Here is a 12,763-nt window from a genome sequence, read left to right as displayed (position 1 = left end):
CACACACACACACACACACACACACCAGATTTGAGACAGAGGTTAGTGTGTGAGTGGGGATGGCTCCTCTGCTGTGCCTTCTTTATGCAATATTGTCTCTGGGGGGGAGGAAACACCCCCCCTCCAGTCACTCTCCTCTCTTTTGGACTAAAGGATGTATGTGTTTGAATTTTAATGTAACTTTTGTAGTTTTATATTATTCAATAAAAGTTAATGTATTTGACCATTTTCTCCACTTACAGTAAATTATTCTGCTCTAAAAAGGAGGTACTGCTCTGGGGTAAGTACCTTGGTCAGTGGTACTACAGCAGGAGCTGGGATTGGAACCCAGCTAGTAGAGGGTTAGAGCTGCTGTTGCTCCTTTGGGACTCGAACCTGGGACTCGTGGCAACGGCTCCCGTCACCACAGCCACATGAGCAAAGCTGAATGTCCCACTTACCTCCCCCAGGGGCACAGGAGGGATGTTCTATGATGCGTGTGCAAACTGACCGACTGTTAAAGCCGTCAAGCGGTCCTGCATCAGAGCGTCTGGGCTCCTCCGACAGGAATCGCTGGTGTTCGTAGCGTGAGCAGTGGGCCTTCTGGAACTTTCTTTAAACGCATGGAGTGAGTAATCGGCGCCCACGCACACTAAGGCTGCCAGATGTCATGGGACGCAAAAGCAGAACATGGTCACTTGCTACCAGAGTTTTCTAATAAGACCCATTTATTGCAACCAGGAAAAAAAAGCATTTAGTTCTAAGGAATCAAAGGCAAAAAAAAAAAAACTTGATGGGAAAGTTGGAAACTTTCCACACTGTATTACAGGGTTAGTTCATTAAATATTGTTTCCCTTCAAAGTGAAGAAAAAGGAAAAGGGACAGAAAAGGTGATGGAAAGACTGCAGCTCAAAGAGCGAAGACACCAAGTGAAGAACCCAGGCTTCCAGCGTGGATGAATTGTGCTGGGGTCAAAGGTACGGTCAGCGGAAGGGTCAACGGCAGATTCAACACCAAGGTCAACGCTACAGTGAGGGGCAGAGTGAACACAAAAGTTAACACTGAGGTCAACGCTAGGGTCAACGGCAGAGCTGACACCAAGGTCAACGGTAGGGTGAACAACAGGTTCGACACTAAGCTCAACACCCCGTTGAGTGGCAGAGTCAACAGTAGGTTCAGCACTAGGGTCAGCAGCAGGGTCACCATGCGGTCATTGCTAGGTTCAGCAATAGGGTCAACTGACCACCTTCAAAATATGTTCAATTACCTTTGAAGTGCAACTGCTTCAAAATGCAGTGCAGTCCTTTCCTTTCCTTTCCTTCTAAATGTCCTCTTCCCAGAGCTCCTGCCAAACACTACAGCCACATGCTTGCGCTTGAAGGACGTGAAAAGTAGGCGTGAAAGACGTGCCGAGATGTCCGTCAAAAAGTACGCGGTTCTCGTAGGTAAGAGACGAGCGAAATGACGGCTCAACAGGGAACTGGCTCCAGCTGCCAAGACGCTTGTGGATGTTCGCTTGTCGGCGCCGTATCCTAACTGTGCTGTTTTACGGTTCCCTGCAGAGTTGAGACCCAACAGACCTCTGGGGCCGCTGAGGGGCGGGAAGGAAACCTGAGCTCCACCGGTCAGAGGGTAGAAACGGCAGCCATCAGGCGACGGGGCTCTGCCGGGACCGGGCGGCACAGGCGGCATGGCGGAGAGACGTACCATCCACAGGGTCGGTACGGCCACTGTCGCCGCAGTCAAACCGGACGGGTGGCGGCGCCCCCTGCTGGCAGGAGGAACAAACAGCGGTGACGTGTGAGGTCTGGGACCGGGTGAGGTCTGGTTCCCCCCCCACCCAGTTCCATCAATAGTAAAAATAAAAAAACCCACAGCACACAGTTACACAGAAAATGAAAAATACTATTTATTACTCAACACCTGCTTTGACTCTGGACAGGAAGTGCTTATTTCTGGGGACCCTGAAGGTCTCTGTGCAACGGAGTTGATCTTCTCGGCCTCCGGAGGCGGGCGCTGTATCATACCCTGAGAGCGAGAGGCACAGTTTGGCCACGGTGGATGACCGACAGCGTGACGTCTGTTAGCTCCCATGTGCTAAGTTTCAATCTCCTTCTTCTGCACCACGTTCTACTGATGTCCTAGATGAGAAGGACCTGCGCATGCGGCCTCCTGGATCCCCCAAACCAACACTCACCAGATCGGTGGCGTGTGACGACACCGCAGCCAGGTGGCTCCTCTGGCTTGCGAAAAGCTGGGATAAGAATCAGGAGGCGGTCAGGGGGTTCCCGGTTCGACGGGCGGCGCAAACAGACACGAGGCAGCCGAGGACCTCGGAGGACTTACGATGTTCCGACTGTCGACGCCCAGGGAACGAAGTAGTGCTTTGTTGCTATGGGAACCAGCCCACCGGTGCTTGAGGCCCAGAGCGCCATGGATGTCCTGCAGCTGCCTCCAGATGTCCTGCGGCGTCCTGCACAACCAGCAAGGGGCGACAGGTGTGCGACTGAACATCAAGATCATTAGAGGATAAAAGTGCACGCATGACGACAGGACTGCACATCTCCTCCCGCGGCAAATACCAAACCAGGTTCCATCCTGGTCGTCGGGAGGCGGTAGGAAAAGGAAGTGTCACCTGTGGCCGGACACGCCCTGCTCTTGTCCCCGCCCGTTCAGCGCCGCCCAGAGGGAGAAGACCTCCTCCTGGGCTTCGGCAATCGGCTCCACAGGGAAACTGGTCTGGAAGAGGCTCTCCAGCCGACTGCACAGAGACAACTGAGAAAAGCAGGAGACCTCAGCGCCTCCGGAACAACCGTACCAAACATATCATGTGCCGTTTGGAAAACCTACATCCTCCAAAACCTTCTGCAGCATTTTCGTGAAATTGTGTTTTTCGGGTGATGGACTGGAAAGGAGGACGCAGCTTTAAACACTCGGCGGTCTAAGAACAAGCTCTGCTGCTGTCCACTCCTTACCGCTAGGAGGTGGTACACACCTCACCTGTAGTCTCACCTGAAAGGGGAAGTGACGGGAGGGCTGTGTCAAAGTCACAGAACTGGAGCATCACCGTTAGTGTTCAATGAAGTTTTCTTAGGGGGTGGGGTGGAGCCGCAGGGCCGAGCCACCCGCTGGCACTCGGTTCGACACGGTACGGTAGCGATTAAGGACCGGAACGTGCGGCTCGTTCGACTCGGAGGAGGAGGCCGACGGTACAAGTAATGAGAGCGACTGCAGAACAAACGCTTGGGATGCCAGAAAGTCATGTGCTCTACGCGGGGGGGGGATGTTACTGTCATAATTCAGTTGTAGTGTCACAGCAGTTCACCACAAATTTACCTTTGTTTACCAAAGTGGAAAGTAAGCCTCACCGGTACACTGTTCCTCCTGCAGGTGCAGGAGCTGCCACGGGGGGGCGATGCGCCAGGACCGTCCCGCTGCCGTTCTTCCCCTTCTCCCGAACAGGTGGCGCTCCGTTCCGATTGGAACGCGGCCCAGGAGCCCCCCCCGGCCTGCCCCCCGAAGGGGTCCCACTCGGGTGCGGCGTCCGGATCGGCGGGCGCCGAGCGGAAGTCGGCGAAGCTGTCGCTGCTGGGAAAGGGGTCCGAGTCGCCCTCCCGCCCCCCCGAGGAGCCGGCGCCGAAGTCAGCGGAGTCGTCCCCGGAGCCGAGCTTCTCGTCGTCCGCGGCGACGGCGCCGAACCCGAACCCGAGCTCTCCGAAGTCCTCGAGGCCATCGGGAGACACCGCCTGGCAGAAGGATGCAAAGTCTCCGCTGGTGGAGGCGCTGACCGTGCGCACGAACCCCGAGTTCTGCGACACACCCCCCCGGCCGCGCTCGGCACCGCCCACCGGGCTCCGCTCCTCCGCCCCGGTTCCGGGAGACAGCCCACCCCCGACCCGGTGCCGCTCGCGCTCGTCCCAGCAGCCATTGCTCAGGGCTTCGGCTTCCTCGGCCGCAGGTCGGCAGCCTGCGTTGCGGTCGGCGCCCCGAGGGGAGCTCGTACGAGACAAGGCACCCGAACGCGCGGAAGAGCCCACGTCGACGTGCGGGCGCCATTCCCGTCCGGGTTCGACCGCAGGGGGGACCGAACGCTGCTCGTCCTCAAAGCCATTTATTAAAACGTTCGTGAGCAGCGGTCCATCATCCCAGCTGGGGCTCTCGCCTTCCCGCCAACACCCATCCACCTCTGGAGCTGCAGCGCTGGGATGGGACAGAGAAAAGCCGCAGCTCACGTCTCGGAGTTTACCGCGGTGCGATTTAGAGACCGCGTTCCCCGGGTCTCCGGCTAATCCCCCGAAACTCAAATGCGGGAACGCGGCGGCGCCGTTGCTGAGGAGCCCTGGAGGTCGAGGCGGGATGGTGAGAGATGGGACCCTGGCGAAGTCGCCAAAGCCTCCAAAGTCGTCGCCATCTTCCTCATCCAGGTGGGGTGGGGAGGAGGAGGAACACATGTGGATCACATCTGGCTCCATGTTCCGCGTAATGTGCTCGCACCTGAAAGCAGTGCGCATGCGCACACACACACAGTTGGACAGATTCGACAGACCGTCTATTATTAACAATTTCATAACACTTTTGTCCCAGAAAACCGATCATTTACAGAGTTTATCGAAAGAAAAAGTGCAAACAAAATAAAAGAGTAATGAGACACCTGGGCTCAGAATAGAGGCACATTCTGCGTTCGGTCGTGGTCAGGAACGACCGCGTGATGGAACGCGGTCGGTCCGAGGAGAACAGAGGAGTAAAGGAGGAGCGGAAATCACGGTAAGACCATCAGCAAGTAGCAACACCATTTTCATTAAGTTTGGTAGCAAAATGGGATGTGCTGCCACTGGAAGGTTTTGCAGACCCCTCACACACACACACACACACACAGATGGACAAACGTCCAGCGAAGCCACACGGCCCGTAGCGCTCTGCCCCACTCGACACACACAGCATCACTCACACTTTGCTTACGTTCCACAAACACTGGGAGCAGCAGCTCCCCGAAATATCGATGTAACAAACCCTCACCGGTTATTCAGTCTCATCCTTGATCAGCGTTTCGGTACCACGACTCACCTGGAAAATTTCTACACTCGACACGTTATTCGGGCATCTGTCAAGTTAAAATATTTGAACCCGCGACCAGGTGTCATTATGTGACAGGACGGGCGACCCGGGACCCCCGGTGGGGTGGGATGGGATGAGTGACGCAGCAGAGGCAGGAACGTGGTGATGGAGCGTGCGCCAGACGGTCAGTAGAGGTGTGTCTGGTGAGAGGACTCATCGTCACGTGGGTGTGGGATTTAAACAGAGCCCAGTTCTCCGTGCGTGCGTGCGTGCGTGCGTGTGGATTAACTCACCACACACACACACACCTGTGTGTTGCTGTAAGAAGCATGACGCTGGACGTTCTTCATCCAGCTCTGAGCTCTGTCTGGAGTCCCCACACCCCATCTCAATCATCATCATCATCATCATCATCAGCACCACCCCCACAGCGCAGTAAAAACAGAGTACCGCACCTGCTGCTCCTGCTCCTGCTCCTGCTCCTGCTCCTGCTCCTGCTCCGTCACCTTCCGCTCCGCTCCTCCCCGTCCGCTCCCATCTCGCCGTCCGGAACCGAGTCCCGTTTGATCCCCTTTCTTCGCTACAATGTATCCGAGCTCCGCCGGAAGTGACGCAGCGCGGCTGCCGGGACCCGGAAGTAGCGCGACGCATCTCGCACCCGCACAGCGGAGTTTCCATTCATAAAGGGAGCGAGGGCGCGCGGCACTGCCGGGTACACTTTACCACGATTTACGTCATCATCCCCTGTTTGTACCCCGTTCGTCCGCCTTCCTGCTGTGAAGCGCTTTGAAGGCGCTAATCATTATTAAAATTATTTTTATTACTACTATTATTATTCTTCTTCATAATGTAATTATTATTATTATAAGAAACATTTGTTCCACAAATATGTTTCAGTCTGAAACAGAAACTAAAGCAGTGAGTGTTTCTCTCTCTCTCTCTCTCTCTCTCTCTCTCTCTCTCTGTGTGCGCGTTTGCATTTCAGGCCCCACTCCGCAGGAGGAAATCCCTGCCCGCACAGGACAGAGAGAGCAGCAGTAGGAATGAGAAACACGCAGCAAACAGCAAACACACACGCGGTGCGCTGCGGGGAGAGAGAGAGAGAGAGAGAGAGAGAGAGAGAGAGAGAGAGAGAGAGAGAGAGAGAGAGAGAGAGAGAGGGGGGCCGGTGCGGTGGTGTGTTCCAGACCAGAGCCCTTGACCGAGAGAGGCGAGGAGGGGGGACCTCGTCACACAGACGCTCCCTCGTTATCCCATTAATGCGACGATTAAGGTTTGACCGCGGAAATAATAACCGCGCTGACGTGACGGTAGAGACGAGGTGAGAGCGGCGAGTCGCGTCGCGTCGCCGAAGAGGAACCGTTGCGTTGCGTTGCGTTGCGTTGCGTTGAGCAGTCTGAGTCTTACTTAAGTTACCGCGCTTCCTCTGCTAATAAATATATAATTAAATTACAGCGGTCCTTCGAGCGCAAGAAGAAGGCAGCGGCTCCAAGCACTACGGCCCCTGCTGCTGTCTCTGCCCGCAAGCCTTTATATACAGGCATTACAGTTATTAATAATAATAATAATAATAATAATGAGATGGTATGATGTTTTACATGACTGGAGCAAAGCGGAAACCCCGCAGCGCAGGGATTCGGATTCGTGGCCGAGGACGTCCTCGGGACTTTGATCAGGTAACTGGAGGACGGAGGACGTTGGGAAAATGAACAAAGTCGCACAAGAACCGTGAAAAGAGACACTTTTGCAAAGACGGACGTGTTTTATTCAAAGACGCGGTGCTGACAACGGACTGAGTGGGTGGGGGGTCGGGAGGCCCACGCCGGACTCGGTGCCGCACGGAATTATGGGAAGAGCCCGTCTCTCGACGCCGGAGACGCCGGGACAAACGCTGTTTCGCGCTCTTTTACACGTTTCCCGGAAAGAGGATTTCGGCGAGGGCGTCTCCGACGGCGCCGGTTCCCGCTCTTCGTTTCCCGCTGTCCCTCGATGAAGGAACTCGACGGAAACGCTTTGTGCCGACAGCCGCTCTGCGGCCAGGAACGCGCGGCGCGACTTTCTAGAAATGAGATCCTTTCCACGAGAACACGTGAACGGGCCCGGTCAGAAAGTTCTAAGACCCATCGCTTGACGCGGCGTGCCCGCATCGTCGTCGCACGCGCTCGTCGAAGAAACCTCCCTCCTCGCACTCGCACGCGGCGCTGGACGTCGTCCGCGTAGATTTTTCCGTTTTAAATCATCTCCTGCCAAAAATTCCCTGAACAGAGAGCGCAGTGTGTGAAGGAGCGTTACCGCGGTACACGAACCACGGCCGTGACACCACACCCTCTGCGGTGACCCTGGCCCCCCCCCGGGACCTTTCAGTTTCCCCAAACGATGACATGTCGACAGTCTGCCGAGCTGAGTCACGCGGCGGCTGAAGCGTCTCTCAAACGCAGCGAGAAGGACTCGTCGCGTTGGCATCGTTTAGAAAACAGCGCGAGTCTCAGAAGCCTTCGGGGACACAATGCGCCATTGTTGGGTTCGAGAGCAGGAGCAGCGCGGCACGTTGGGTCGCGACCCTCGGCCGCGTCAGCCCTTGCCCCGGCTGCACGTTCGCCACGCGCACGTCGACACCCAGGAATTCGTCTCGAGTGCCTCCAGCTCTGAGTGAAAGGTGCTGCTTGTTCCTGCGTGCAGCATTTCTCTCTCTCTCTCTCACACACACACACACCCCTCAAAGCGGGACTTGTCTTGACCCTGCTCCCAGAGGTGTTCGCAGACACCTGTCAGCAAGTCTCGCCTCGAAGGCGCAGAGTCGACGCTTGCATCCCGCACCCTCGTCAGAACGGGCCGCAACGCAGCGAACGCAAGCAGAACGAGGCGTTTCTCCCACGGTCGGTTCGCGTGACCGCTGGGAACGCAGGCGCACGTCCATCGTGTGGATATTAGTGGCACCTGATATAGAGTAATCAGCTTTTGCACAAAGCAGGTGGACTCAGGCAGATTAAGCAGTAAGTCCTCCTGGCTTCGTGTGCCCTGGAGAGCAGAGTGGGCGTTGGGTCCGGTCCTTCCCGGAGCGTCCGCCGTGCCGTGGTCGACGCTTCCGGTTTCGGGGAGACGACGGCGCGGGCGTCCGCGGCACCGCCCTCGGCTCGCGCGCCGTCTCTCCACGCCCCCCGAGACGAGCGGCTCCTTCGCCGACTCACTTCCTGCGCGTTTCCCCGAAGCCGGCGCTCCGAACTGAGCCGTGACGGAAAGGCCGCGACGCGCTGATACGCGGTGACGCGGCACTCCAGCAGCACGCCGGGATCCGCCGATAAAAGCAGAGCTCGAACCCGGAACCTCGGGCGCTAGAGGGCCGAAGGGCCCCGTCGGCAGCTCGGCACCTGGTGGAGATTCAAACGGGTCACCTGAAAGTCCGGGGCACGTGGGTAACACAGGAGGTCTCAGCGCTGACGTTATAGTGGGGATATAGAGTGTCGAAGTACTACGGTACGCGGCGCTGCTACTCCCCAGTGGAAGTCCTTTCTGGAACACGAGAGCACTGCTGGTGATGGCGACTCGACTCCAATGCACACAGACGCTCTACATTCTGCCTGCTGAGAAGAGTCAATAACAGTCATACGGTGCTGTTGGGGAGGGGGGGGTGGGCCACACGACACGTGCCTTGTACCGTGTTTTTACCTGTCCTTGAAACCCTTCACATTAAGTGGGACCCAGGTCCCAAACCTCCTGACAGGGCGCAACCGGCCTGGTGTCCCCTCTTAGCGCTGTTCCGTTTACCACTCCATCCACCGTGGTAAATCGGAGTCCCGAAGAGCTGCGGTCCCGCGCCTTTTACGATTACCTGTCAGCGACTCCGATTTACACCCGAAACACCACGAGATGACAATTTACCAGCCAAGCCACCCCTGAACAGTGGAACTGAACCGCGGCGCCCCCTGCAGGCGTCCGCATGCTGCTGGCCCCGCCCCATTTCGCAGATGACCAATCAGCACCTGACATCATCTACTGGACAAACGATCATATCAGCAACAGACAGGAATGACTGACGACCGATTAGGCGTCAGGCCGCCGCCCCTTGTACTGTTTCACACCCAGTTTACCGTAGGACACGTCAGGATGCTGTCCTTCCAAGTCCAGCAGGACGCTCCCTGCAGCGTACAGTTCACCTTCACCCCCCCCGACCGACCCCAATACATCACACTGTTCTGTACGGCTACAAGCACTGTGTTCCTGAGAGCGTCCAGTTTCAATGGCACAAAAATCCGTTGCTCGGGACTCGCTTCTCCACGCGGAATCTGGCCGCAGCGTCCTGGAGCGAGGTGTTAGCGAAGCGCTTCGGCTCCGGCCGACACGCGCGCGCACCTGGCCCTGTGCTCAGGTGGCAGAGAGGCAACCGCTTACGGTCAGGCGGCGGAGCGAGTCGCCCAGGAGGTCGCGCGTCGGGGGTGCCGGCGGGTTCGGGACCCGGCGCGCCGAGGACCAGGCTAGCCGAGCTTGGTGATTTGCAGGCTCCCGCTTATGCTGATGGTGTCGATGGCCGGCAGGGCGTTCACGCGGTGGTAGAAGTCGAAGAGCTGGTGTCCGTCGACAAACACCCTGAACCGCTGGTGCTCGCAGTGGATCTCGATCTGCAGGGACACACAGGTGGACACGGCGACAGCGGTCACGGAGGAGGGCACAGAGAGACATTACTATTATTATCATCGTTGTTATATTTAAAATCTATTTACTTAGCTGAGCCTTTTCTCCTAAGTGACACAACTCATCCTCATTTACTGTCCCACATACATTACTGCACATTTACTGTAGTAACAGTACCGCAGCGCACAGCTCTTGCGCTGGCTCTTCGCGTGTCACAAACGCAACCCGTTTCCCCACCCAAAGTAAACGGAGGTGAACAGAAGACGACTGTGACACCACCTTACTTCCCCTCACTCCCAGCGTTTACGGCCCTGTCTGGAGCTGTCAGAGACGGTCAGAGACGGTCAGTGACGGTCAGCGATCGACAAGACGAACACGCGTTCGCGGCATCAGCTGCTCCCCGATGGGCACTGAACAGGACAGGATTTGGTGAAAACAGCGTATTTTTGAATTGGCTTTGAATTTAATGCGCCTCGAAATGAACAAATAACACTTTTTTTACAGCAATACGGAGAACCCGAATCGACGTCGTCCGTACTCGTGGACCGCGCTGAATGAGGAGGTAGAGGGGACTTCAGAGCTACGAACACAACGAGTTATGAACGGCCTCGGGGTCCCGACCCTCCGTAAGCCGAGAAGCAGGCCGCGCACGCGCGGCCCCCCCCAAAGTGCCCGGGCGCAAGCGACCGGCCAGGCGGCGCAGCTCGTACCCGGAACGGCTGCTCCGGGATGAAGGGAAAGTAGGCGATGGGCGTCTCCTCTGCCCCCCACGATCCGGAGACGCGCGCCCGACGGACGAACTGGCGCCGCGCGAAGCGGGCGCACAGCTCGAGGGCCACGTTGGCGGGAGGCTCCGCCCCTGTGCCCCGCCCACACGTCAGGCTGATGCAGAAGCTGCGGAGCAAAGGAGCGCAAAGGACACGTGTGAAGAACGTGCCGCTGAAAGGAAGCCGCACCTCGTGACGTCACACAGAGGTGGGGAGGCAATCAGTGAGGTGTGTTGCAGAACTGTGTGTGTGTGTGTGTGTGTGTGTGTGTGGTGACCTGTCCTGAGCGGATTTACCTCCTCGTTATGAAGGTGTGCAAGTGCAGGACCCCCCCTCCCCCCCGTGCGGCACTCACCTGTCGGGCTCGCGCTTCACGATGCCCATCACCATGACCTTCTTGCCCGGCCTCATACCTCCGCGGATGCGCCCGCTGAACGGGACGGTCTGAGGGGAGACAGCGAGTCCGGAAGGGTCAGAGGGGTCGCTGGCAGGGGGTAGTGTGTGTGTGCGCGTGTGTGTGCGCGTGTGTGTGTGCCGGAGCGTTACCAGCAGTCGGGAGGGGTCTTCTTTATCAGGAGAGATGAGAGCCGGGTTCCCCACGGAGTTGTTCACGTGCTCCTCTTCGGCCTTATGATTTACACACAGAAGGAGTTCAGTGTTACTTTTACTGCCTTTTTGTTTTTACTCACCGCTTCATTCTTCTTGTCTTTTTCAGCTCATTTTTGCAGACTGAAGGCGCGACGAAGTGAAACGCGCTTTTTGCGAGACACACACACACACACTATTGTTGCGCACAAAGGGAAGCGTGTGAAGCTGCTTTATTGACACGCAGCGCGCGCTGCCCCCCCCCCCCAACACCCCGCTCGAACCCAGAGCCGGCGGCAACCAGAGATGCCGCGTGCACCGTGTCCGCGCGACTACCCCCGTGGCTCGCGACGGCGGCGGCAAACGCGGCGCGCTCGCGCCCCCAGGTTCGCGTGCCGTTGCATCACATCAGTGTCCGTTCGTCGTCGCGCCCAGAGAAACGGAAACGAGCACAGAAAAAAAAAAAAAAAAAAAAAAAGAGAGAGGAAAAAAGTCCGATCGGACGGCGAGTTACGAAAAAACACGGCTGCGGTTTATTCCTGGGCAAAGCGGTGTGGTAAAAGCGTGGTACCGGACTCTTCGGTGCGGTTTCGTGCGGCTCAACTCACCCGCGCGTCCCGCGCTGATCCCGACTCCGCCATCTTGCAGAAGAGCAGGGAGCGCGCGGGGCGGCAGTCGCGAGCGCAGGAATGCGCTCCCTGGTCTCTCTCTCTCTCTCCCTCCCTCCCTCCCCCCCCCGTGTGTGTGTCTCGCGCCTCTCAGCCCTAATCCCCATCCAGCCCACGATCCTTACCACCCCTCCCCCAGGTGGAACTTCTGCTTCCCCCGATTTGCGCTCCGCTCCAACTGGCGATTCTCGTAAAACGAGCTCTGATAGCACGAATTTCACCGGGGAAATGAATGATGCGTCACCGAGCTTTAAAGGTTTCTCGAGATCTCCTGAAGGGCCAGCGGGTGGCGTCGTGGTTAGAGGTGCCACCTTTGGACTTGGAAGTTCCGGGTTCAAATCCTGTCTCCTACTGTCGTCCCCTTGAGCGAGGAACTCACCCTAAACTGCTGCAGTGTAAATTACCCCTCTTATCGGTGTACTTTCCTTTGACCGAAGGAGCAAAAACCACCAGAAGTGCTCTGGACACCTTCAAAGAGGGTTGAGACCCAAACCGCGTCGGTGAGCGAGATTCCCTCCGTCCTGCTGCGAAGGTGAGGACGTCGACCGAGCGCTCGATCTCCAGCCCCTCTCCCTCAGCGCACTTCCGCTGTCGGGTTACTTCGCCGGAGCTCCTCCGCCGGCCCGCCGGTCCATCCCCCGATTCCTCCCCGGGGGACTTTTAAGTCCTCCATTGCGGCAGCTGCAGGAAACCATCCTCCTGGTTTCTAGAGACAGCCATCACCATAGACTGGGGCCTCCCGCCACCTTCACCCCGACTGTAACACCAACATCTGTAGAGCAGCCACGATGACCCGTGTTTACCCCGCGAGCCAACGGATGGCAGTAAAGAGCACCTGAAGATGAGAGGGGAGTGGGCCGCAGTGATTCAACTCACCTCCACGGTGTTTACAGATTGTTTATGGCGTTCCTGGGTGTCGCTGATTGGATTTGTTGGGCCAGATGGATTTCCAGCTGATGAGTATTGAATAAAAGTTTATGGGAAGGACATTTTTTTATTTTCACTTTGTTTGCAGTAAATGAAACTGTAAAATGAAAAAGCCTTCCAGAGTGTTTTTTGTATCCTGTAGGTGCATCTGAG

At 57.1% G+C, this 12,763-nt stretch overlaps 2 protein-coding genes across 2 annotated transcripts; both read right to left on the bottom strand.

The window, feature by feature from the left end:
• Positions 1-14: 14 nt before the first annotated feature.
• On the bottom strand, positions 15-5,520 carry LOC108926962 (aftiphilin-like). Its single transcript, XM_018739984.2, has 7 exons — positions 5,490-5,520; positions 3,348-4,473; positions 2,615-2,754; positions 2,326-2,452; positions 2,177-2,233; positions 1,903-2,007; positions 15-1,750 (listed from the first exon to the last, which is right to left on the bottom strand). Exons 2-7 carry the CDS (start codon positions 4,449-4,451, stop codon positions 1,628-1,630), a joined length of 1,656 nt encoding a protein of 551 aa, XP_018595500.2. The 5' UTR covers positions 4,452-4,473; positions 5,490-5,520; the 3' UTR covers positions 15-1,627.
• Positions 5,521-8,656: 3,136 nt separating this feature from the next.
• Positions 8,657-12,122, bottom strand: lgalslb (lectin, galactoside-binding-like b). Its single transcript, XM_029251343.1, has 5 exons — positions 11,624-12,122; positions 10,977-11,057; positions 10,786-10,874; positions 10,374-10,557; positions 8,657-9,650 (listed from the first exon to the last, which is right to left on the bottom strand). Exons 1-5 carry the CDS (start codon positions 11,654-11,656, stop codon positions 9,507-9,509), a joined length of 531 nt encoding a protein of 176 aa, XP_029107176.1. The 5' UTR covers positions 11,657-12,122; the 3' UTR covers positions 8,657-9,506.
• Between the last annotated feature and the right edge of the window lie 641 nt (positions 12,123-12,763).

The sequence above is a fragment of the Scleropages formosus genome, chromosome 4, assembly GCF_900964775.1.
Source record: "Scleropages formosus chromosome 4, fSclFor1.1, whole genome shotgun sequence".
NCBI lineage: Eukaryota > Metazoa > Chordata > Actinopteri > Osteoglossiformes > Osteoglossidae > Scleropages > Scleropages formosus.
Note: the sequence above shows the minus strand (reverse complement) of the source record. Positions and strands in the feature narration are given on the sequence as shown.

What these genes read in the sequence shown, in the direction of transcription:
- LOC108926962 (XM_018739984.2), bottom strand. Translation starts at nt 4,451, where the DNA reads ATGGAGCCAGATGTGATCCACATGTGTTCCTCCTCCTCCCCACCCCAC. An exon ending in GCAGGAGGAACAGTGTACCG is followed by an intron (nt 2,755 to 3,347) that starts GTGAGGCTTACT and finishes TGCTTTTCTCAG; the next exon opens with TTGTCTCTGTGCAGTCGGCT. An exon ending in GCGTCGACAGTCGGAACATC is followed by an intron (nt 2,234 to 2,325) that starts GTAAGTCCTCCG and finishes TTCTTATCCCAG; the next exon opens with CTTTTCGCAAGCCAGAGGAG.
- lgalslb (XM_029251343.1), bottom strand. Translation starts at nt 11,656, where the DNA reads ATGGCGGAGTCGGGATCAGCGCGGGACGCGCGG. An exon ending in GATCAGCGCGGGACGCGCGG is followed by an intron (nt 11,058 to 11,623) that starts GTGAGTTGAGCC and finishes GTAAATCATAAG; the next exon opens with GCCGAAGAGGAGCACGTGAA. An exon ending in TCCCGGAGCAGCCGTTCCGG is followed by an intron (nt 9,651 to 10,373) that starts GTACGAGCTGCG and finishes GTGTCCCTGCAG; the next exon opens with ATCGAGATCCACTGCGAGCA.